Source organism: Gorilla gorilla, chromosome 5, assembly GCF_029281585.2.
Source record: "Gorilla gorilla gorilla isolate KB3781 chromosome 5, NHGRI_mGorGor1-v2.1_pri, whole genome shotgun sequence".
NCBI lineage: Eukaryota > Metazoa > Chordata > Mammalia > Primates > Hominidae > Gorilla > Gorilla gorilla.
The window spans coordinates 176,509,698-176,535,091 of NC_073229.2; the positions used below are offsets into that span (position 1 = coordinate 176,509,698).

The following is a 25,394-nucleotide window of genomic DNA, read 5'->3' on the forward strand; positions in this document are numbered from 1 at the left end:
ATAACCAATGTTTCTCTAACTGAGATGCTTCTGCAATAGAGGTAGGGTAAAATTTGAACTAAATTATAACATGAGGAGTGGAGAGGTGGATGTCCTCACTTCATCTTAGAAGTTATGTTCCAGGGCAAAAATAATCCAGAATAATTCATACACTTTCTGATATGTCTATTTAATTAATTAATCCTTAACAAGCCAACCAATTTTCATTTTATCCATAAGACGTATTAAGAAAAATTATGTTGTCTATTTGAGATCAAGAGAAAATATATCTGCGATGTTTCCATTTAGGAAAAAGGAAAAAAGAAGGAAATTAGTTTAACCTGGCATTTCTTTCATTATTGAGACAATAGAAGCAATCATTGAATTCTGCTTTTCTCTGTCATCTTTTAAATTCATCACTTTCGTCTGACATTAGGTTTATCCCTTATTTATTCTTATTCCAAGCAGAATTTTTAAAAGAATGGTGTTTTGTTCTCTTTATCACTTTTGCAAACTTTAATTATGAAGTTCTGATTATGTTCTTAGAATTTCATTCACTTTTTAAATTTTAAAAATTATGTTGGCTTTTCCAACATCCACCAATTAAAACAAATTAAACTGTATCCCTAATACAAAGAAAATGTCCACTGTGAAGGAAGACAGTGTATAAGAAATCTCTGTTGAATGAGTGAACGAATGAACTCACCAGAAAGTTCTATGTGTAGCCTCATTTTCTCTCTTCACTCCCCCTTTTCTCCCCTTGTCATCATTTTCAATTATTTATTAGATTCTTGTAGTCCTCTTTTGTTAACCTTTGAAGGTGATTTTTTTTTAAGTCTAGGAAGTTGACTAATGTCACCCAGAATTTTTTTTATTATTATGGTGAACATGGACCATTCTAACCACATCACTGATGTATCTATCACCAGTTCTTTTTGTTAACCTTTGAGGGTGACTTTTTTTTTTTAAGTCTAGGAAGTTACTAATGTCACTCAGAATTTTTTTTATTATTATGGTGAACATGGACCATTCTAACCACATCACTGGTGTATCACCAGTTCTTACTGGCTAGTCCAGTAAACAAAAATACACAGAATACTAAGTTTAAAGGCTTATAAAAACTCTTTGTAGTGTCATTTAAAAATTCTAGAATAATAGAAAGCAATTTACCAATTTTAGTAAGTTTTTGTTAAAATAGCCATTCTTACCCCTCTTACACTTATTTCTAAAACATTAAGAATTCTGTTTTAGTGGAAGTACACCCACTTAAGTGTAAGTCATATTTGTCAGTCACTCGTTTCTCAAATTCTATATGAATGCAAACAAATATTGATTTAGATTAGAACCCAGGCTGCATACAGTTAAAAAGAAAATAATTATCGTGAAAAATATGAAATAAATTTACTTTTGTGTTACATAATAAATGGAAAATTAGAAAGTATTGATCGTGTGCAAAGAAAAACACATCCTCTATTCAAACACATCAACTATTTTTTTCTTTTTTAAATTTCCTCAAATTCCTTTTACCCACAAACAAATTAGCTTTATTTATTTATTTATTTATTTTTATTTAGACGGAGTCTCACTTTGTCCCCCAGGCTGGAGTGCAGTGGCACGATCTCGGCTCACTGCAATCTCTGCCTCCCAGGTTCAAGCGATTCTGCTGCCTCAGCCTCCGGAGTAGCGGGGATTACAGGTGCTTGCCACCACGCCCGGGTAATTTTTTGTATTTTTAGTGAGGACGGGGTTTCACCATGTTGGCCAGGCTGGTCTCGAGCTCCTGACCTCAAGTGATTCACCTGCTTTGGCCTCCCAAAGTGCTGGGATTATAGGCTTGAGCCACCATGCCCGGCCCAAATCAACTTTTAACAAACCTTTTCACAATCAATTCATGGAATAAACAAATTGGATAAAACAATATCTGAAATTCGCTCACACCTGTAATCCCAGCACGTTGGGAGGCCGAGGTGGGCGGATCACGAGGTCAGGAGATCGAGACCATCCTGGCTAACACGGTGAAACCCCGTCTCTACTAAAAATACAAAAAATTAGCCAGGCGTGTTGGCGGGCGCCTGTAGTCCCAGCTACTTGGGAGGCTGAAGCAGGAGAATGGCGTGAACCTGGGAGGCGGAGCTTGCAGTGAGCCGAGATCGTGCCACTGCACTCCAGCCTGGGCGACAGAGTGAGACTCCGTCTCAAACAAAACAAAACAAAAAAACCAATATCTGAAATTCACTGCTTAGTCACATCAATCAAATACAAAATATGTTAGTTTTGTGTTCACATAGCGACTGTGAAATTTATCCTCGTATTTCCTGTCTGGCAACACACCAAAACGAATCCAAAGATTTGAGCATCGACTCTATTTGTAAAAAGTCTCTAGACTGCACAGCCTCTCCCCATAATTCCTTGTCATTGTGGAATGTTCTGGGTGAGCTCACCCTCTGAGCTGTGCTGCAGATCGCTGAGTAGCTGTCCTTTGTGCCCTGCAGATGAGCATGCACGTTTTGTTTAAGTTTCGCTTGCAGGTGGTCTGCACATTGGCCAATCAAAGTATCACCTTTCATTTGAAGATTGTTCAAACGGTCTTCAAAACCAGCAATTTCTTCCATCATTGCCTGCAAAAATGAAACCAATACAGAGTTTTCAGAATTGTACTTTTAAGTAACTTATCCATCAAAGTTTAAGATAGATAATTTCACTGTTTAATATTGTTTTTGAAAGAATCTTGCAATTTACCTTAGTTATATATTAAATGAAAACAAAAGCACATGTATGTTTTCAGGGATACTCCAAGAGGAAGAGTCAATGAGTTTAAGAGATTAGTTACACAAGGAATGATGAAGTAACCTTTAACACTAGAATGTGTTCACGGCTGGTCTCAGAGAGATAATACTCCATGGTATTATTACCAGACAAAAAGATGTCCCTATATTTTTCAGGTTAATAAGTTAGAATTCTGGCATAATTTTTATCTAAAACAATCTAATTACTATTTCATCAACTTTATATAATATCTTATTTCTATAAGGTTGGTGCAAAAGTAGTTGTGTTTTTTGTCATTCCTTTTTTTTTTTTTTTTTTTTTTTAAGACAGAGTGTCACTCTGCTGCCCAGGCTGGAGTGCAGTGGCGCAATTTCAGCTTACTGCAACCTCCACCTCCCAGGTTCAAGCAATTCTCCTGCCTCAGCCTCCCGAGTAGGTGGGATTACAGGTGCCCACCACCACACCTGGCTAATTTTTTTTTTTTTTTGTATTTTTAGTAGAGATGGAGTTTTACCATGTTGGCCAGCTGGTCTTGAACTCCTGACCTCAAGTGATCTGCTGGCCTCGGCCTCCCAAAGTGCTTGGATTACAAGTGTGAGCCACCGCGCCCGGCCTGTTATTACTTTTAATGGCAAAAACTGCAATTACTTTTGCACAAATATAATAATCTAATTCTAGTTTCTGTAATAATCTAATATCTAATTTTTAATTCATGTAATATCTAACTTACATCTATTACTGTTTATAATAATGAAAGTAGCATTTAAACTTATCATTTATTAAGTACCTGCTATAGTCCAGGAATTATATATAAGCCTGACGAATGTGTATTATCATTGTTTTATAGATGAGGAAACTGAATCACAGTGAGGTTGCACAACACAGTCAAGGTATGGCACAGCCCCCAGGCTTTAGACATAGCTCGGCCTGATTTCACCTCACACCACCATGCCCACTTGCATTCTTTAGTGAGCATTCTTATAGATGACTCAGGGAAGAATAACTTATTTTTAAAAAATCACGTTCTGGCCAGATGCGGTGGCTCATGCCTGTAATCCCAGCATTTTGGGAGGCTGAGACTGGTGGATCACCTGAGGTCAGGAGTTAGAGATCAGCCTGGCCAAGATGGTGTAACCCTGTCTCTACTAAAAATACAAAAGTTAGTCGGGCATAGTGGAGGGCACCTATAATCTCAGCTACTTGGGAGGCTGAGGCAGAAGAATCGCTTGAACCCAGGAGGCAGAGGTTATAGTGAGCTGAGGTTGCACCATTGCACTCCAGCCTGGGCAACAAGAGCAAAACTCTGTCTCAAAAAAATAAAATAAAATAAAAATAAATAAATACATAAATAAATAAAATCAAGTTCTAGTGGTTTTTTTTTTTCTGTTATATGAAGCTAATGACAAGTGACACAATCCAACATTGGGTTGCCTGGGTAACCCATCATTATATCTATAGGAAACCTGGGTGGCCCTTCAGCAGTCCAGGGTCTACAAACAGTGCTGGGCTAGCAGTTATTATATACGCTCAGTTGAAAAGAACCACTCTGTCTCTGAGTTAGAACAGAACCACTCCATCATGAGGCCATTCATGGGGTAGACTACCTTCTGGATTGTCATCTCCTCAGTGCCTGCCAGAAGGTATTGTGTAGCTACTTTTTTATTCATATTTGTTAAATAAAATCCTTTCTTATAGACAGAAATGTTGCAGCCCAGAGGGGCTAACTGGCTTTCCTAAGATGCACTGTCAGACACTGACCACATCATGAGTAAACTTGTTTTCCATTAAGATCACAAATAAGTTGCTCCATAAAACTGTGACCATAACATCTATCATCTGGTAAACATGATTACTAAAAATACGTATTATTAAGTTCTTATCTTGATAGATTTAAATAGTGCTTTTAGCCTATCACCTATATCAAAGATAAGAACTCCTCATATTAGTTTTGTACTTCGTGATTTACAAAATGTCTTCACAAATATTATCTCCTGTGATTAGCACAACAATTATGAGATGGGCTGGTATTGTTATCATCCTAAAGGAGAAAGGACAGACTCAGATAGGCTAAGGTGTCTCTCCAGGAAGGGGAAGAGTCCAGCCTAGGATCCAGACTTTCTGATGCCTTTGGCTGCATTTTCTAAAACAGACTCCATAAAGACTAAATTCTGAGATAAAAATTATTAGCTGGGGAAAATGCAGCAATGTGTTCAGAAGTTCAACGCGAGGATCCAACTCTTCTTGATTCACTTGAATATCAAGTTCAATTGTTGTCAATTGTCAGAAGTGCTTGAGACTCAGACCTTCATATGGTTTGGCTGTCTCCCCACCCAAATCTCATCTTGAATACCCACGTGTTGTAGAAGGGACCTGGTAGGAGATAACTGAATCATGGGGACAGCTCTTTCCTGTGCTGTTCTCATGATAGCAAATAAGTCTCATGAGATCTGATGGTTTCAAAAAGGGGAGTTTCCCTGCAAATGCTCTCTTCTGTTGTCTGCTGCCATGTGAGATGTGCCTTAACCTTCCACTGTGATTGTGAGGCCTCCCCAGCCACAAGAAACTGTAAGTCCAACAAACCTCTTTCTTTTATAAATTGCCCAGTCTCAGGTATGTCTTTTTCAGCCATGTGAAAACGGACTAATACAGACCTGATTCTCTCAGTACAATCATTATAAACCAGAGATGCACCTGTGTGTGCACCCCCACACATGCACACATATGCACAGACACACACGTACACACACTGGTGAAGCCATCCCAAAGGCAGCCCTTTAAAGGTCAGGGGTACCTTGTGGTGGGCCAATTGCTGGGTGATTGTCTCCAGGTTGCTTGTCTCCAGGAGGTCAGGTGCCACCAGTCTGCCGGACATCTGCAGCAGCCACTTTTCGACCTCTTGGAGCTCACTGTTGTAGTCTTCATGGTCTTTGACTTTCGCCTCCAGACTGAAGACATGCTCCTGCAAAACCAGGTGTCCATCAGAGATGACTTTCAAGTGAAAAACCTACTCAAAACTGTTTTGTATTACAAAAACCCAGTGCAACTCACAGGGTAGTTAGAGCTACTTAGAAAACTACCAGGAATGGAAAAAAAACATAGTCACTATGCCAATTAAATATCCATCTGAATAAAAAAAAATACTAACCCGTACCAGGCCTTAAAATTACGTGACAGAGAGAAAGGAGTCAGGACCCACATTTTGGAAAATAAACCCTTTTACGGAGTCTTTCATCTCTCCTTACCTTTCCTATGCTGCACAGGTCCTGGTAATCACTTTGAAGTTGATCTATTTTGTCCTTTAAAGTGACATCCTGCACCAGTTCCAAAAGAGCTTCACCCTTCTCTCTCACTGACTTTACTGATGGTTCATGGGACAGCACCATTTGTTGAAGTGACTTGAATTACAAAGAAAAAAAAATGAGCCTGCTCATCTCTGTGGACAAGATGAATACATACATATTCCCATGGTATGCAAGAGATGATCCACCTCAAAGAAAGATTGTTCATATTTATGAAGCAATAGGTGCAAAACATTAAAGAGAGAGCGATTTATTAAGACGAACACAGTTTCTAAATACAACAGCAGAGTCACACATCAAATGGCCCTTCCTATGTGGAGATAAAAGGATGGGAAATAGTTATATTTGTCTAAATTAAATATAGCTTATATTTCTGGCTTCTACCTTATTCCTTTCATCAGAGAAAAAAAATCTCAACATAAAAAGGCCACTATCTTTTGATTTTGAGTTCATGAAGTTAGTTCCAGTTTGAGCTATTTATGGAGTTAGCAAGAACAATTCCAGTTGTGACCTTGCTGAGATAGGCTAAAAGCACTATTTAAATCTATCAAGAACTCAGTGGCCAGGAGGAAGAGGTTGTGATTCTTATGTGGCCTCTTCAAAGACAAGTTGTCGGGCTTGGCAGAGAAGCCAAGGATAGAAATAGACATTGGCTGGAAGAGGCTGTCACAAAAGCTTCCAACAGGGAAAGCTTTGGGGTAAGCCAGCACACTGTAATCCTTAAAAGGTATCACTCAATCATCCAGAACAAATTTATAACACAAATTATTCCACATATAAGCTTGCATAATTGCTTCAAAAATTTGAGTGGGTGAAGTACCTGTGTCTATGTCACGTATAGCTATAGCCACATCACTATTTATTCTTTCAAAAATCAGTTTCTAAGGTACTTAGCTCGAGTTTGTTAACTAGAACTTATTTTCTTATAAATATGATATGTCATTTTCAATTTACCACAGGTCAGTTTCTAGCCTTAGGTACCAGAAGATGAAGGGAAGCCTCAATATGGGAAAGATATGGGATCCTGATGCCAGCAAGATTTTACCTGGAGGATCCAAATACCTAGCTCACACATCAGAAAAGGTCTTCATTGATTGACAGATACGTACAATCAATAAATATATTGATACAATCTTTGAGTATCAGATCTCTGAATGCAAAAATAACTCTGAGGTAGTGGATTTAACCCAATAAATCTCCATAGGTCATGGCATCACTGGTCAGCTGCAGAACGGACACATGCGGGGTGCATTCCAGCAGCCGTTACGGGTGACACCCAGCAAGAATCACCTCCCTCCCATTTGGTCTCTGTGTGACCTCTGCATGCATCTGTCAATGAGTAAACACACTACCTTGTATTTAGATAACTGAGCTTTTTTCTCATATAATTCCATTTTGGGTTCTTCAGGAACATGTAGGATTTCCTGGTATTCTGCTATCCACTGTGTCAGTGCTTTGCATTTATCTGAGAATTCCTTTGCTAAATGAAGACCTTTTTCCAGCGTCATGTGTTCTTTCCGGACAGTGCTGGTCAGTTCCTTCAACTGCTCCACGTGATCATGAATCTCCTTTCTTAACTTCTCTGCCTCGCCTTCCTCCAAGTATTTAACAGCCCTCTCTCCTTTCTCCCGGGCTGATTTCAGCAAATTGTGACCTTTCTCCATGTCTTTGAGCAAAACCTGAAAAAGAGAGTGAGTAGGAAGCAAAGGTAGTCTTATTTCTTTTCTTTTCTTTCTTTTTTTTTTTTTTGAGATGGAGTTTCACTTTATCACCCAGGCTAGAGTGCAGTGGCACAATCTTGGCTCACTGCAACTTCCGCCTCCTGGGTTCCAGCGATTCTTCTGCCGCAGCCTCCGAAGTAGCTGGGACTACAGGTGCATGCTACCATGCCCAGCTAATTTTTGTATTTTTTAGTAGAGACAGGGTTTCACCATGTGGGTCAGGCTGGTCTTGAACTTCTGACCTCAAGCAATCCACCCACCTCAGCCTCCCAAACTGCTGGGATTACAGGTGTGAGCCACTGTGCCTGGCCATTTCTTTTCCTTTTAAAGAAAGGTTTCTCAAGGCCTGTTTTTAAGTCCACCTATTTCCCTTTAAAATAAGTTCTTGACATTCATAACCAGATTTGACGTGCCAGGAATCAGGAACCCTGGCTTCTTTATTTCAATATAGGTTCTAAAAGTTCAATATATCATTTCCAAATCAGAGACTTGAAAAAGAACTTGATGTTTCTCTCATCCTTAGCAATCTCCTTCTAAAGACCTGAGTTTAAACTCTGTACAAGCACTGGGCCATTAATTTGAGAGAGATAGTTTTCTCTTAATATTGAAGTGTCACACTGGAATTCAGTGAAGACTTTCATGGGTGTCCATGTGTAAGTCATTCTGATAACAACACATCATCAATAAGTGAAAGCCAGCTTTTGGCCTTAAAGAGCCAACTTAGTATTTCAAGTAAAATGATGAGCTCAGGATCACCAATCATAATGGCTGGGATGATCACCTGTGTTTCTAGTACCTATGCAGGAGAATGGGGCAGCTTGGTGAACGGAAAGGTTGGATACAAATCTGAAGTATGAGTGCCTACCTCCAACGTCTTCAATCTCTTCCCCATCATTGCTGTATCTACTTTGTCAATCTTGGTAGCCACATTCTTGAAGTTTTTATGAGTAGAGCCATACCAATCAGAATAGCAACTGAGGGATGATTCTGATTCCTCCAAACTCTGAATCTCTTCCTCCAGGAATTTTATTTGTTCCTATGAAAGAAAAGAGAAAATTGAATGGTGAAGTAAAGGCCTGTGCCAGGGCCTTTGTTGATGAATATGTATCTTCACTGGATGTTAGTGAAAGGAAGGCTATTTTGGCTGGCGAAGTTTGCTGGTCTATGCTGAGCACCTGGTGACCCACTCACCAGCACTTGGAGAAGCAGGGCCTGGTATCTGGAAGTCAGCTGGGTGGCCTGGCAACCCATTCTGCTGTTCACGTGGCTCTCGTCCAGTATCTCCTGAGCTCTAGCTCCCACTTCCTCAACTTCATCTCTGTATGCAGTCACTTCTTCGTGCCACTTCTGAAATGACAAAGTATCGAAGGGAAAGATTCAATCTTAGCCATTCGAATAAGACAAACGTATATCTTCTTATAGGAAATGGTTTCAGTGTATGTTTAGAAGATGTTTATTTTGAGATATAATTTTGAAAATGCCATATGTTATCTTCATAAATATTATATTACAACAATGTGATACAAACTGTACACTTGAGTTGGATAGTTTTCTGTATCTATTACACTTCAATTCAAAAATTAAAAATGAAAACAGGCCAGGTGCGGTGGCTCACGCCTGTAGTCCCAGCTGCTTGGGAGGCTGAGGCAGGAGAATCGCTTGAACCCAGGCGACAGAGGTTACAGTGAGCTGAGACCGCGCCACTGCACTCCAGCTTGGGCGACAGAGCAAGACTCTGTCTCCAAAAAAATTAAATAAAATAAATAAACATGAAAACAAAGTGGCATAATTTTTTCGACCTCCTATTGTACCTAGATCAATTTTAAAATGGGTGGATAATGAAAATAAATTCCTAAGGCTCAAGCATTATTTTAGATGTGTGCACTAAAATTGCATAAAACTTGGAATAAAACTAATTCTCAAGTACTATTTCAATGAACTATATTGGAGCAATTTCATATCAGAACCATAAACTTAAATTATTGTAATACAAGCATTCATGTATCTTCACAAAACAAGGTAAGAGGGTATGGAAAGAAAATATAAAACGGTCACATTAAACTACCTTGTATCAAAGACTAATTTATGAAATAATTGCTGTAAGAGGAATGCTCCATTGTGATTTATTTTAACTTTCTAGGTAATCAAAAAGATTTTGCAAAGCCTAAGCTTTGGATAAAAGTTACTAAATATTTTAATGAAACAAACTATGCAAGGTAACTGTAGCTTTGACAAAGATCAGGAATCTACATGAGTTGTACCTTCATCTGATGTAATTGTATCTCTTTGGTTGCCCTGTTAGACTGACGTCTGGTCCTGGGACTAACTTTCTCCTCTGCTGTTTTGAGCCATTCATCTACTTGCTGAAACTTTTGCTCCATTAGCCTCAATTTGTTCACCACATTATTGAACTGAGTTCGGGTCTCGGACAGCCTGTGCTGGTAAGCCTGCCAGTCTTGCCGGAGAGACTCTAAAGCCCGGTCCTCTGCCTGTGGGATACCTGATGGGATCACATCCTCTCTGGTGTGCAGCACTGAGTTCAACAGGGCCTGCCCCTCTGCACAGTGTACCTGTAGCTCCTGCAGAGAAAAAGGTATGGCTGTCACTCTCAATCATATTTCACACTTGCATGGGTTAGCATGTCTCGCCCAAGCCAACTGTGCCTGCTTGAACTTCTCATTAGAAAAAAATGATTTTATTATGCCCTATACAAAAATATGTCCCTAACCATATTTTCTCCGAAGTCAGAAGGATTCCTAAAACTTTTTCAATTAAAATAATCAACACACACACACACACACTCCCCAATATTTTTCTCAGTCAACAGTTTCCGAAATTTGACTTTTTAGCTAACAGGCAAAAACACTTGTGAATAAAGGGCTATTGTTTAAAAGAATGACCTAGGCTTATTATAGCTCATAATCTGCTTAAAGTGACTTAAGCTTCTTGCTTTGACATTGAATAGCTCAGTGCTACATTTGTGACTGAGAAAGAAACAATGAACCCTCTGCTTGCTAAGGAGGAATCTTTTGCCAAAGCTGTACTCTAGGCATTGTGGTGGCCAAGAAAATTTGAACCTGGAGAGTGCAGGGCACACAAACTTGGGAAATTGGTTCATCACACCTGCCCACCAGGTGCTCTGAGGTGCAAATAAATTTCCTCCACCAAAGCCTAAGCCCCAAAGATTTACCCTACAAATTTAGTATAAATCAAGTTTTGAAGAGCATACGCTATTTTTTATAGGACAAAAAGAATCTTATATCCTTAAAGATGTGGTAAAACAACATGGCACACTTATATTTCTGGTGATAAATATAAATCTATACTGTCACTTGATCTGATCACCCAAAGTAAAATAAATCAAGTCAAATCCCATCAACAATGTTAAAAATATCAGTATATGTAGTTAAAACATAGTATTTCTCAATACTATATTTTAAAAACCACTTAAGATTGCTAAAATATTTTTCTTACAAAAATAACATTCTCACATGGTTTCAACTAATAGAAAATTTTTCTTCAAATATGATGTCACTTCAAGCATGGTATAATGTAAAGACATATGCACATGGAAGGAGAAGAACTATAGATATACATGGTAAAATATTAATCAAGTTGGCAACAAATACATAAACTTTATTCTAAAATATTTAGACTTTTTTTCAAGACAATTTTTTATAATCATTTTCCTAATTCAAGGTTGGCAAACTTTTTCTCTGAAAGGCCTGATAGTAAATAATTTGGATCTTGTGGGCCATAGGTCTCTGTTGCAATGACTTAACTCTGCCATTGTAGTATGAATAAAACCACAGACGATACATAAATAAATGGGTGTGGCTGCATTCCAATAATATTTTATTTAAAAATACAGACACTGTGGCCCTGGACAGTAGTTGACTAATTTATTAATCTTCTCAACATCTTTTCCATAGTTCATAAATAACCACTTTATCTATTATCCAAGTTAATATTCTATTAAATAAATTCTCATATATCCCAAATTTCAAGTCTGTATTCTGAAGGAAAAAATGGTTCAATATTTAAATAAATATATATATATAATATTGTTAAATATATAAAATCTATAAGTAACATAAATGTGTGTATATAATATATTAAAATATATTAATATATTAAAGATATTATATTAAAATATATAAACTATATATATGTTCTATGACCCAAACTAGGCCTTCAGGTTATATAAAATAATTTCTGAATATGTTCCACACTACTGGCCAATCCCTACACCATGTACATGCTACAGAACATCAGGATCCTGAAGAAATTCTGCTTTGTGGTTGCAGCATCACAATTCTCCACCACTGCTTCCTGCCACTAGCATCTTCCTTCTTTTTTAACCTTTGTGGTGGCTCACAATAGAAAATGTAAGAATTAATGCATGGTGAAATCAGGGGGAGGTTAGGTTTGCACCACATGAATACCAGCTTAAGTGAAATATTTTCTTTTGACCAGAGCAACAGCAACATCTGCTGGTGATGGGTAACTATTGACTTAGTTCTACACAAAAGCACAGGGAGCTCAGCATTTGCTTACCAGTGATGTTGGTAGTGTAGAACTAAGAAGGGTTATGTAAAGAAAATAGTCAATTCTAGTCAAATAAATTACAACAGCTAAACCTGTAGATCCTACTCTTTGGAGGCAGGATGGATGAGACCCTTAAGTAAGCTAAGGAAATTGTGACCCTTCTAACTTTTAGTATTTACTTACTTCATGAGTAGACCGTATATTTAAATAAGATTTTCTTCCATTTCGGTTAATCCTTACAACTCTGTGGATGAAATTGGGTCAGAGAAGTTGTTTCTTGCCTGAAGTCACCCAGTGTTGGGTCCCACCAAGGATTAGAGTCCCAACTTCCTAATCCCAACCCCATTCTCTTGCCATTATACAATTTCCAAGACCTAGTAGAAAAAGCCAGAAATTTTATATGTGACCGATAATCATGATGGTCCCTGATTTTCCCACCTTGTTCAAGCTGTAGGTAAAACTTACCCAATCCTGAACCAATTCTGATCAGGGCTGATGGCACATTTGTAAGTTCCAACACATCACTGGTGGGACATAAAGTGGTCTCATTGGCCTTCCTCCATCTTCTGCTGTTTGTTTTGTACATGGCGGCCCTTTCTTGGTGAACTTCCTTGATTCCTACCTATTCCTTAAGGTAAGATTATGGGCCCTTCTTTGATGCTACCATAAGACCCCTTACATTAGTCTACTAATGTCCTCGCCATATTATTTATAATCATCTTTCTATGGGTTTGTGTTCCTCATCAGATTTCAAGTTCCTTGAAGACAGAAATCATATCTTAATCATCTTTGCCTGAAGTAGCTAGCAAAGTATCTGTACTGTATTAAGTATCCAGTAAATACTGAATGAGTAAATAAGTATATAGGTTGTGACCACTTTCTCCACCATGTCTGGCATCTCACCGTGAATTACGGCCTGCTGGCCTGGGCACTAACACTTATTTTTTTTTTTACTTCTCTAATTCCTTCTTCTAGAACTCTGAGCCTGAACCTGTACCATCAGCAATGTGGCAGGTTTTGCTTAAAACTACATGGCTCAAGATATTGCCACTAGTTTGACTTTGTGTCACCTTCTAATGACTTCTGCTGCTGTCCCCCAGATCTGATGTGATCCCTTAGGGAGAAACACGCAGGTAAGCCAGACAACCCCATCAATTAGATCTCCAGCCATTCGTCAGGGCCACCCTAGCAGCTCTATGAATTCCCCAAGTGCCAGTCCTGTCCTATCTAAATTGCCTACAAAATGATGTCAACTAGCACATACTGCTGAGGCCTCAGAATGTTCTTGATCAAACCTTATGGGGATTGCACTTAATGTGTATCAGCTAGCCACTGGACTCAAGGTTTCTATTAACTTCCTATTGCTTAAAATAATAATTCCATATTCAGAATGAAGATTCCTTTGTTTTAGGATAAAGGAGGCTTTACCTGAAGATCACGCAATGTTGTCTCATGAGTGTGGGCATCACCTTCAAGAACTGAATACTGGTTGAGCTTTTCTTGTTCTTGCCCCAACCAAACTTCAAATGCCTTTAGGTCTCTCTGATACTCTTGGTGCAGGCGGACAAGTTTTTCAGACTTGGTTACGGCTTCCTATAATTAGCATTTAAAATAATGAAGATAGGAACACATTACTTTATAAAGCATCAATGTGCTGTAATTCACTTTTGAAATTTTAGAAAAGTATAATTATTGAGACATTGGAATATGAGTTATTTCCTAGAATCATGAATCTTCAAGATTTATGTAAAAATATAAAAACCTAATATTTCAGGAATAAAAGTGTTATTATTTTGTTGAATTAACTACATGATCTCTGAACACCTTATAAAATGTAACAGGCTAAGAAATGAATTCACTTTACTAATTTCATAAAAATTCACTTTTGCTAATGAAGAAAATTGAAATTCTTATATTGTGCCTTAAATGAAGATTTGGACTTACTGTGGATTAAATTTTCCATAGTAGAATGCGCTCTGAAAAAGCATATTTATTTTCTTTGTGAGGACTAAATGAAGAATGATTAATACTATCAGTGATTATTTCCCACCTTAGAAAACTCTCATCATCAGACATAATAAGGCATTTATGAGCCTTCAATGGAAGCTGTCCAGAATTTTTTTTAAGTTGGTACATTTCTAGGAATTTTTAGTTGAAAATTATCTTACTTTCATAGCTTTCATAATACTAACAATATTTGAAGGTTTTTGATTTTGCCAGTAATTCCTTTAAAATATTAAAAATTCATTTTGCTTTTGTTCTGTTTTCCCAAGCCTGTCATTCTTGAACATAAATGAGTCTTTAAAGGAGCACGGCTCCAAACACTCCCCTTTTGGTGAGTCTACAAGGAAAATGCTTTGCCGTACCTTGGCCCTCTCTTGGATGGCTCTGTATCGTTCCTGTAGATCCTGGAGTTCTAGCTGGGTGACATAGTGTTCTGTCATGCCAGCCCCTTTGACTTCGATGGTCTCCAGCAAGCTGCTGTAACTCAGCACTTCTTCATTTAATAACTAGAGAGCATTTAAGAAAAATAAAGTGGCCACTCATGCACCATCACATCAACGACACTGTTAAAATCAAGATATTTTAATTGTACAGTTGACAAGTGACCTCAGGTTATCTCTTCATCCATCCCTCCATCATTTTATCTATTTGACACAGATATGTGTGTGAATGCATTGATATGTGTGTGTGTGTGTGTGTGTGTGTGTGTATTTTATGTCTGGTCCAGAACTTTCTCTAACATATGAATTACCAATTAACTACTTTATATTTCTACTCTTAACATTTCAAGCTGATTATGTCCAGAAATGGACCCCTGATGTTCACCTCATCCCTATTCTACCCCAGCCCCCATGAAGCCCCCTTCTCTTTCCATCTCTTTTCAAACAGCAAATGCCATGACCTCCCACCCAGACGGTCAACCCAGAACATGGGAATTGTTCCAGCGTCCTCTCTAGCTCTCCGTCCTCTTAACCATTAGGAAATCCTGTTAGCTCTACCTCCTATTATACTGCGACACCTGTCCCCACATCTCCTGCAAACTCCCCAGCCCAGGCTGCCCTCCTCTTTCACTTGGACTTTGCAGTGGTATCCCAGGCAGATTCCTGGCCACCAGTTCTTTCCCTGTCCCTTATTTCATGCTCCACACAGCAGTCTAAGTGATATAATGTCTTGCAATTAAAAGTTGAATCATGTCGCTTCTCAGCTTAAAACCTGGATTATCGTCCCAATGCTGCCGGGATCAAGTGGAAAATCCTCAGAGCAGCTGGCATGGCAATGGAGGATCAGGCTCTGTCTCTCCATCAGACTCCCCTTGCAGCCCCTCCCTGCCTACTCTCTGCTGCAACAACACCTGCCTGTTTCCTCACAGCTCCCCATTGCACCAGGATCTTTCCCTCCACAGGGCCCGAGGACCTGCTTTTTATTCTATCTAGAATGCTGGTTCCTCAACTCCTCCCCAGGCTCATTTCTCTGGCTTAAATTCTTTAGTGCATGGACTATATGTCTGCTGTTTCAGAGAGGCCTTTCCTGTCCCTCTCCCTTGGCCTCAAACAAGCTGTATGAGCCTTTTCGAAATGATTCTCTCTCACACCACACTACTTTTTTTTTCTTCATAGTACTCAGCAGTTAAAATTATTTATTTATACATTTATTACTGAGTGCATGCATCCCCACTAACGTACACTTGACTGTTTTTACTGCTAGAATCGGGCACAATCCCTACATGTAGCAATTTCTCAATAAATATTGATTGAATAGATGAACAATCCAATTAATTAAGCAATTAATTATTATAACAGATAATACATGCAGGTATTTATGAAGCAGATAATTATAATTATATTATTTTATGGATGCATAAATGAGACCCAGAAACATTAAGTACCTTGGCATAGGTGACATAAGATCATTTAGTCATTTAAATAACTTTTATTCAGCATGTGTTCTGTGTCAGACAGAGAGCCAAGTGTTGAGGATATAAAGAAAATTAAGCATCTCTATTCACTGAAGGAGAGGGACATGCAAATATATATGAAATTGATAAAGAGCTTTGAACCAAGGGCTATGAGAGAACAGAACAATGAATCAAGCCTGAGCGGTGGTGGTGCAGCATAGCTAAAATGACTTCAAAATTCATTCAGAAAGATAAGTAGGAGGTTGCCAGGGGCAGAGACAGAGCAAGGACCTTCTGTAAAAAGAGAAGAGATTATGCAAAGACACAGAATTGTGAAGATTGTGGCATGTTCAGGAGATAGTGTGAGATTCAGCAAGGCTGGAGAGCGCAAGGGAGGAGGCTGGGAGCATGAAGGAAAGGAGCATGGCAGAGGAGCTTATTTCCATTCTTACAAACCAGGTGACGGAGACTGAGCTTATACTGTAGACAATGGGAAGCCAACACAGGACCTCAGGCAGGAAGTGAGACATTCATCTTTATAGGAGATAATAATAGATGGAGGCAAGAAACAAGGTGAAAAATTAGGAGTCTGTTCCAGTTCAGGTGAAGAGGATGGATCAGTAGGACCTAGTGCCAGATGCAAAGTGGCAATGAGAAAGAAGTCACTGAGAATAATGAGGTTTCCAATGTAATATATTCAGGGTGAGGTGATACAAATGAGCAGAAATAGAGAATGTGAGAGGTTAAAGGATTTCTGTGTAGAAGATCACAAGTGCTGTTTAGGATAATGGTAAGGGGGTGATGGAACAGGCTGACCAATGATCACGCCCTGGAGTGAGGCTGCAGCTATAAACCAAAGGACTGTAAAACTTCATGTTTGAATACTACTGTCAATAAGTTTTAAGAACATGCCATTATTTATTTATTTAAAAAAATCTTTCCATGTAGTACTGTACTAATGTAAGCATTATGACGAATGCACAAAAGATAACACAAAGGGATGTGATAAAAAAAAAAAAAGGAAGACTTCCTAATGATGAGCAGGCTGAAGACATTAAAAGATATTTCATGGTGCTACATTTTAAATGGTTTGTATCATATAACATGGATCTACATGGTTTTCCTGGAAGGGAAAATTTTCACTCACTAATAAAGTAATCACAAATGAAAGTCCAGTTTAAGAAGCCTTTAGAGATTATACTAAAAGCCCCAAACGTAATTTGCTTATGTGCACTGTCCTAGGGTACACGTAACCCCATTTTTGTCTGACTGTGGCATTCTAAAGAAGCCTGTGAGAAAGCAAATGGAATGTGAAATCCAGCTCTCACCTTGGCTTTTCCGAGCATAGTTATTTTATCCCGCAGCTCCGCATGCTGCCTTTCTGATTCGTTTAGGTTGGCTTCCATACCATCCATCCAACCGGAGAACTGTCGAACGTCATCCTGATAACTTGTCCATTTGGAGAGAGCTCCTTCGAGTTGGCTGAAAGGGATTTGAACGGACAATAAATCCACATTGAGAATCCTTAGGAGTCTAAAATGTCATTGTGTCTGCTCCATCCACTCCAGTAAGCAAGGGGTCAAGAGATCAGGAAGAAGCTTGCTTGGGAGTGAGCAGGCTGCCCAGGGCTTAAGGACACTGAGTCCAGGTCTGAAGGGCAGCCTCAGGAAGCAAGGAACATTTAAACCCAGGCCAATCTGCAGAAACGTGGAACTAGCTATCAACTCAAGAGTCAGCGGCTGGGGAGACACGAGACACTGGGGGAGTCTCAAAGGCAAAACTGAGAGAGATCCCCTGAGTGGGTCTTTTCTGGAGCCAAAGCTCTGGGCAGGGAGAGAAGCAACACTTAACTATATCAAACTGAGCAGGACATTGAGAGCAAGAGAGAAAAATAAGAACAGTAACCACCTTACATGAGATTAAACATCAGAAAATCGTAATGAAATAAAAGGACAATATTTCCTGACTTGGTCTAAATATTAAAACTTAATTATTTCTTTTATCGATAAATTAAGCACTTCCCTTGTCTCAATACACATGCTAGTTTTTTTTTTTTTAAGACAAAGTCTTGCTGTGTCACCCAGGCTGGAGTGCAGTGGCGCGATCTCGGCTCACTGCAAGCTCTGCCTCCCGGGTTCACGCCATTCTCCTTCCTCAGCCGCCCAAGTAGCTGGGACTACAGGCCCCCGCCACCATGCCCGGCTAATTTTTTTGTACTTTTGGTAGAGACAGGGTTTCACTGTGTTAGCCAGGATGGTCTTGAACTCCTGACCTTGTGATCTGCCCGCCTCGGCCTCCCAAAGTGCTGGGAATACAGGCGTGAGCCACCACACCCGGCCTACACATGCTATATTTTAAATTTCATTAATCAGGCCGGGTGCGGTGGCTCACGCCTATAATCCCAGCACTTTGGGAGGCCAAGGCGGGTGGATCACGAGGTCAGGAGATCAAGACCATCCTGGCTAACACGGTGAAACCCCATCTCTACTAAAAATACAAAAAATTAGCCGGGCATGGTGGTAGGCGCCTGTAGTACCAGCTACTCGAGAGGCTGAGGCAGGAGAATGGCGTGAACCTGGGAGACGGAGCTTGCAGTGAGCCGAGATCGTGCCACTGCGCTGGAGCCTGGGCGACAGAGCAAGACTCCGTCTCAAAATAAATAAATAAATAAATAAATAAATAAATAAATATTAAAATAAATAAATTCCATTAATCATTTCTGCCTAATTGTACTACCAGGTTTTGGGTCCTTTTGTAGCAGACACTGTAAGTGCTCCATCCATCCACACCCCCCGATCACACCACTGCAGCACAGTCCAGTTGGACTTCTAATTGCTCCTAGATCTCTTAGCTTGAAGACATTCTCTAGCCCCTGATGTACTCTCAGTTTGAGGGCAATATAGGCACAGGGGAGCCTCACCCTGAGGGGCAGCCCTCAACTGCTCTTCTAATTCATACGAGTTTGTCTCTAAATACTCCAGATCCCCTGCCCTTGGATGGGATAACTGAGGCTCACACTGTATACCAGCTCCCAGCATTGCCTGACTGGATTAAGTTGCAGTTGCTCACAACGGTGGGCAACTTGCTTGATAACATACCTGATATGGTTAAGCTCTGTGTCCCCACCCAAATATCATCTTGAATTGTAGTTCCCATAATCCACACATGTCATGGGAGGGACCCAATGGGAGGTAATTGAATCATGGGGGTGGTTTCCCCCATGCTGTTCTCGTGATAGTCAGTGAGTGTTCATGAGATCTGATGATTTTATAAGGGGCTTTTCCCCTTTTGCTCAGCACTTGTCTCTCTTGCTGCCATGCGAAGAAGCATGTGTTTGCTTCCCCTTCCGCCATGATTGTAAGTTTCCTGAGGCCTCCCCAGCCATGAGGAATTGGGAGTCAATTAAACCTCTTTCCTTTATAAATTACCCAATCTCAGGAATGTCTTCCTAGCAGAGTGAGAACGGGCTAATACAACACCCTTTACTTACTGCCCTCCCCCTGCCTGCCATTTCTTTCCCACTCCTCTATTTGTATTTCCTGGGTTTACCTCCCAAGTCCACTACTTGGTTTTAATCCTTATATTTTTACATTATGAATCTTTTTTTTGTATTTTTATGTTAGCAACAACAACAAAAAGAAACATGCATTTTTAGTTATATTACCACATTGGCACAGTATTCAGGTCAATCTAAATGTGAGATTACATCTGCCAGTTTCTTTTGTTCTAATAAGAAAAAAGAAAGAAAAAGAAAGAGGAATCAAGAGAAAAGGGGGGGAAGGAAGGAAGAAAGGAAAGGGAGTGAGGGAGGGAAGGAGGAAGGAGGAAGGAAGGAAGGAAGGAAGGGAGGAAGGAAGGAAGGAAGGAAGGAAGGAAGGAAGGAAGGAAGGAAGGAAAGGGAAGGGAAGGGAAGCCAGCCACAGGAATGGTCTGTTCAGTAGTATTATATTGATCTTTTAGTAATAGCTTCCCCAGTGCTTGGCTGTAGTTTCCCTCACCTTTTACAACGAATCCCTGCAGACAAAAGGGATGCCCACATATCCTTCACACTCTGCAGCTGCTGCTGAATAGTGGGAATGCCTTCTGGAGAAGTATTCTGAAGGACAGATTCTCCCCTGGTCACTATCATTTTCATCTGAATCTCTTTTTCCTGTTTGACTGATAATAGAGCCTGTGAAAACACATACAGAAGTCCTTTGTCATTTGTATGTTTAACATTGCTGGCTTTAAATATTGCAGAGCTCCTAAAGATCACAGAATAATATGCAATTGTGCCCAGCCCTGGAGCTCCCAGTTGGCTGAGACAGAGGGTGGGGAAGTGGCTTGCTGTGAATGCCAGTCACCAGCTACCCGCTGGTTTTTACTAAGTGGCCTTGGTGTTGAAGGTCTCCAGTCTTCTCTGAATAATCCCTTCCTTCCAATGAAGTTTTACTTTACTGGTTTTAACAAGCGAAAAATATAGTACAGTAGAATTCATGATTTCTCAAAGGTTATAGGATGAAGAGCTTATAAATGTTATGGTCTCTATAACCAAAAAAACCCATAGAAATAGAGTATATATTTCATGTTCTTCATAAGTACTATTCTTTTTCTATGTGAGAAGGAAGTTTCTTCTTTTGCTTTTTTTAGAGACAGAGTCTATCTTTCTCTCCCAGGCTTCAGTGCAGTCGTGTAATCATAGCTCGCTGCAGCCTCGAACCCCTGGGATCAAGTGATCCTTCTAGCTCAGCCTCCTTGGTAGCTGGGACTACAGGCACATGCTGCCATGGCCAGCTAATTTAAATGTTTTGTTTGTTTGTTTGTTTTTTGTAAAGGTGGGTTCAATGCCCAGCCTGGTGTTGAACTCCTGGGCTCAAGCAATCCTCCCACTTCAGCCTCCCAAAGTGCTGGGATTGTAAGTGTAAGCCACTGCGCCCAGCCAGAAGGAAGTTTTAATTCCAAGTTATAAAACTGATAATGTTGACTAAAAGACAAAGCTTCATCTCTCTTTATAATGTGGTTCTTGCCAACTTCCAAAGCCTCAGCTTCAGCCACGCATTGCCACCAGTTTCTGCTGTGGCAATAAGCAACTGGTAGAAATTTCTCACACACTACGCTGTTCTTTCCTCTGGCTGTTCCTCACACTTTTCCCCTCTCTGGCACCATTCCCAAGTCTCCACCCAGTTATCTTTGCCAAAATAATTCTCCCTATCATTCTTAAAAACTTGGTTTTGCCCGCGCGCGGTGGCTCACCCTGTAATCCCAGCACTTTGGGAGGCCAAGGTGGGCAGGTCACCTGAGGTCGGGAGTTCGAGACCAGCCTGACCAACATGGAGAAATCCCGTCTCTACTAAAAATACAAAATTAGCCAGGCGTGGTGGTGCATGCCTGTAATCCCAGCTACTTGGGAGGCTGAGGCAAGAGAATTGCTTGAACCCAGGAGGCAGAGGTTGCGGTGAGCTGAGATCGCACCATTACACTCCAGCCTGGGCAACAAGAGCAAAACTCCGTCTACAACAAAACAAAACAAAAACCAAAAACAAAACAAAAACTTGGTTTATAGCAGGGCGCAGTGGCTCACACCTGTAATCCCAGTACTTTGGGAGGCCAAGGCAAGAAGATCGCTTGAGTTCAGGAGTTCAAGACAAGCCTAAGCAAGAAGGCAAGACTCTGTCTTAATTTTATTAAAAAAAAAAAATTTAAACCCCACACAACTCGGGTTACCTATCACACTTCCTAAGAAATCTCTCCCAACTTTCAACCCCATCCCTTCTGCATGGTTCCACTCCTGTGTATGTCTATAACACCATAAATACATCTGCATCTGTGGTTGTTGTCTTCTATATTTCGACCTCCAACCTCAGACAGTAAAATCCTTGAGGAAAAAGACTGTGTTATTCACCTTTGATTCCTTGGTGTCAAGACAGAGTGCCAGTCTCCTAGAAGGCACCCAGTATACAAATGAATGCAGATTCATTATTTTCATCACAAATGCAAAACTGAATTCATAACTTGGGATGGGAGGAGAATTGGCTAAATACAGGAAGACAAGTGAGTTGAAAAAGATGGAAAATGTTTTGCCCTATAAAATGTTTCCTCAAAATATTTTCCCATAATGAATATGTCTGTGATCTCATTTAAAACTAGCCTCTTAACAAGTGATCACACAAGTAATCACATTCGGGCTTTATTTTATTTTATTTTTTGGAAAACATCCGGGGTCAGATGATTCAGGAATTCTCTGGCATGTGCACCCAAGGCAGACAGCGTTGCACTCACAAAGCATCTGAAATTTATCATGGAGAGAATGTGACATCATCACCCCAGGTGGATGGAGACGGGAAATTTTGAGAAAAACAAATTCTGTAGGTTGGAGATATTTCTATGTAAAGATGCACACCTCGAGCTTGAGCGTCCTGCTGTCCAGCACACTTTTGTCGGATGTCGGGTGGCAGTATGAATCCAGCATGTGAATCGCATCTGTCATCCAGTCTTGTAATTCTTTAATCCCAAGAGAGAACTGATTGTGTTCTGCAACGATTCTATCCAGTCTTGACACTTTCTCCTGGAAATGACAGAAATGGTTTTCGAGCTGTCCATCCCACAGAGACAAATTGTAAAGCTAACGGTTTGTTTGAAACAAAGGCAATCAGTCATAGCTTCATACGCTGCACAGATACGAGGCAAGTCTGGCCTAAATCTATGAGATACGTCAAAGATCTTTCTAAATCATAAAACTATTAGACTAACTGGGTCAAAAGCAAAAAAAAAAAGTTACAATTTTATGCCTCTCCAATTCTTTATGACTATCATGATTATTTTAAATCAGTAAAATTTCTCCCTAATGCCTTGTCTGGGAGACTGGTCAAAGTAGTTTCTAGTTTTCACATATCACATTAGGCTCACCTGACACAACAACCCACATGACCTACATTGTAGCCAGAGTTCTAAAAAAAAATAATCTGAGATTTTTGTAATATCTCTAAATTTTAAAACATGGGACCATACATGTGGTTTTGTTTATCAATTATAGGCTATATCTAACACAGTGAAGACTTTGCAAGAGTAATCTACAGCTCTCAAAACATTCATATATCGATTACTTTTGGTATCTAAGTAAATACAAAGGAATGGAAACATGTTCTTCATTCATTCTAAGATGATTCATTCCTTATCTTAACTTAGATATGTGCCAGATTTTATAAAAACACCCAAAATAACAATCATAGAATAAGAATGGGTGTAAACATAGACTATTTACTCCCTGACCTAAGCTAGTGTGACTGCCTCAGTGATGTGTATTGAAGACCCAGATGAGCAGACCCTCTGTAAATCCACACTTACAGAACAGATGAGGCCAAATTAAAGACTAAATTATACCAGTGTCCCTATATTCTAACACCTGAAAGTTAAAAATATAGGAAACAAAGGTTATAAGCCACATAAAGCTCAAGATAGGTCTGCAACGCACAGTTCAAAATGGGTCTACGTTACACTGGCTGAATGCTCTAAATGAGATTGTAGTAGGATTCCATTTATTTTCTTCTAAGCTATTTGAAAAGAGGTTTAATCAGTTGTCTGAACCATTGCCAATTTTGAGCTCTGCTCTAGAATCTGAACTGAAACTCTCAATCAACACATCCTTGACTACTATACAACGAATGCAAAGATTCAGATGAATTTTTTAAAAATATCATTATATTTAATCTAATAAAATTTAAACTGTTTAGAATCCATGTTTTTTCTAAAGTAATTTAATCTGGGATTATTTAGAACAAAAACTCTGGGATTATTTAGAACAAAAACTCTGGGATTATTTAGAACAAAAAAATCATGTTTATGATTTGAGTCTTCCAAATCAAAGCCCTGGGAAACATATCATTTCAGTATTAAAAGGAATATCTTGTGCAATAATGAAGACTGGAAGTCTCTTCAATCTTTGAAACCTCCTTCGGCCTTTTCAGAGAGCCACATCAAGCTGATGCAACAACAATGATGAACTCAGATTGCAAGGCTGAGGAAACAGCACACACGCCCCTTACTGCTGACCTGCAGACCCACACTGTGGGCGGGTCAGGATGCAATGCACATCCTGCGGAACCTGCTGCAACTCCAATTTTGCGACATCAGTATCACACTCACACACAGCACGTGCCAGGCGTTACCTTTGTTAAATTGCTTAGCGCTAGATACTGAGAAGACAGCTGCGACACTCTGTGCCTAAAGCTCTTGCTGGCAGCTTGTCCTTCCCACAGCTGCTGAGCTTTCTCTTTCAGCCTGTTGAGCTGAGGCTCGTAGCAGTGTATTTCCTCAAGGACAGACTGAAAAGCACAAGCAAGTTACTATTCAGAGGCTGGGGAAAAGCACACCGCGGACGAAGCTTTGGCCCAGAGAACATGGAAATCAACACTGGCAGGCAGTCCGTGTACCCTGGAGGCTTTATTATCTCCAATCTACACACCATGGAGCACAAATCATGGAAGGAAACAAATCATACTTCCAAGGAAAGTCAGAAAACATAAAATCCGCCAGAAATGGGGAAAAACACACTATGTCTCACGGCAGCACAGTCTAACTCAAGGGTGCTGAGCATGCATCTGTAAGGTCGACAGAGAACGGACAAAGACTAGGTCAGATGGGGCTACGGGGAGGCGGGCTCATCACCTGGAGCTTCTGCTGCTCCCTCCTCTTTGCTGGCAGATCATAGAGGCGATTGCTGCTTTCATGGACCATCTTCTCAGTTTTACTCAGCCAGTCCTGGATAGGCTCAGCACTTACTTCAAAGTCCTTCATTTGGATCTTTAGATTCTGCAAGGTTTTAGATAGTGTCCAGGACAAGAAAATATTTTAATAGCAAGTCCAAGGTCCTTCACTTGGCATTCAAAGTCCACCCAGGCTGGGCACAGTGGCTCACGCCTGTAATCCCAGCACTTTGGGTGGCTGAGGTGAGCAGATAGCTTGAGCTCAGGAGTTCAAGACCAGCCTAGGCAACATGATGAGACCCCGTCTCTACCAAAATACAAAAAATTAGCCAGCCATGGTGGGATGTGCCTGTAATCTCAGCTACTCAGGAGTCTGAGGTAGGAGAATTGCTTGAACCCAGGAGGCAGAGGTTGCAGTGAACTGAGATCATGCCACTGCACTGCAGCCTGGGTGACAGAGGGTGACTCTGTCTCAAAAAAAAAAAAAAAAATTCCACAAAAA

General features: G+C 40.0%; 1 protein-coding gene across 23 annotated transcripts in view; it reads right to left on the reverse strand.

Moving 5' to 3' along the window:
* Nucleotides 1-25,394, reverse strand: part of SYNE1 (spectrin repeat containing nuclear envelope protein 1) — a 522,579-nt gene that overhangs the window by 226,361 nt on the left and 270,824 nt on the right. For all 23 annotated transcript variants that reach the window (XM_055390873.2, XM_019029254.4, XM_055390870.2 and 20 more), the window contains 14 exons: nucleotides 24,855-24,998; nucleotides 24,356-24,511; nucleotides 22,591-22,755; nucleotides 20,210-20,382; nucleotides 17,540-17,693; nucleotides 14,680-14,823; nucleotides 13,742-13,906; nucleotides 10,027-10,344; nucleotides 8,957-9,112; nucleotides 8,631-8,801; nucleotides 7,397-7,723; nucleotides 5,988-6,140; nucleotides 5,537-5,704; nucleotides 2,421-2,597 (listed from right to left, as the gene is read on the reverse strand). In XM_055390873.2, the coding sequence (XP_055246848.1) occupies nucleotides 2,421-2,597; nucleotides 5,537-5,704; nucleotides 5,988-6,140; nucleotides 7,397-7,723; nucleotides 8,631-8,801; nucleotides 8,957-9,112; nucleotides 10,027-10,344; nucleotides 13,742-13,906; nucleotides 14,680-14,823; nucleotides 17,540-17,693; nucleotides 20,210-20,382; nucleotides 22,591-22,755; nucleotides 24,356-24,511; nucleotides 24,855-24,998 (2,571 nt within the window). The remainder of the gene's footprint in view (nucleotides 1-2,420; nucleotides 2,598-5,536; nucleotides 5,705-5,987; nucleotides 6,141-7,396; nucleotides 7,724-8,630; nucleotides 8,802-8,956; nucleotides 9,113-10,026; nucleotides 10,345-13,741; nucleotides 13,907-14,679; nucleotides 14,824-17,539; nucleotides 17,694-20,209; nucleotides 20,383-22,590; nucleotides 22,756-24,355; nucleotides 24,512-24,854; nucleotides 24,999-25,394) is intronic.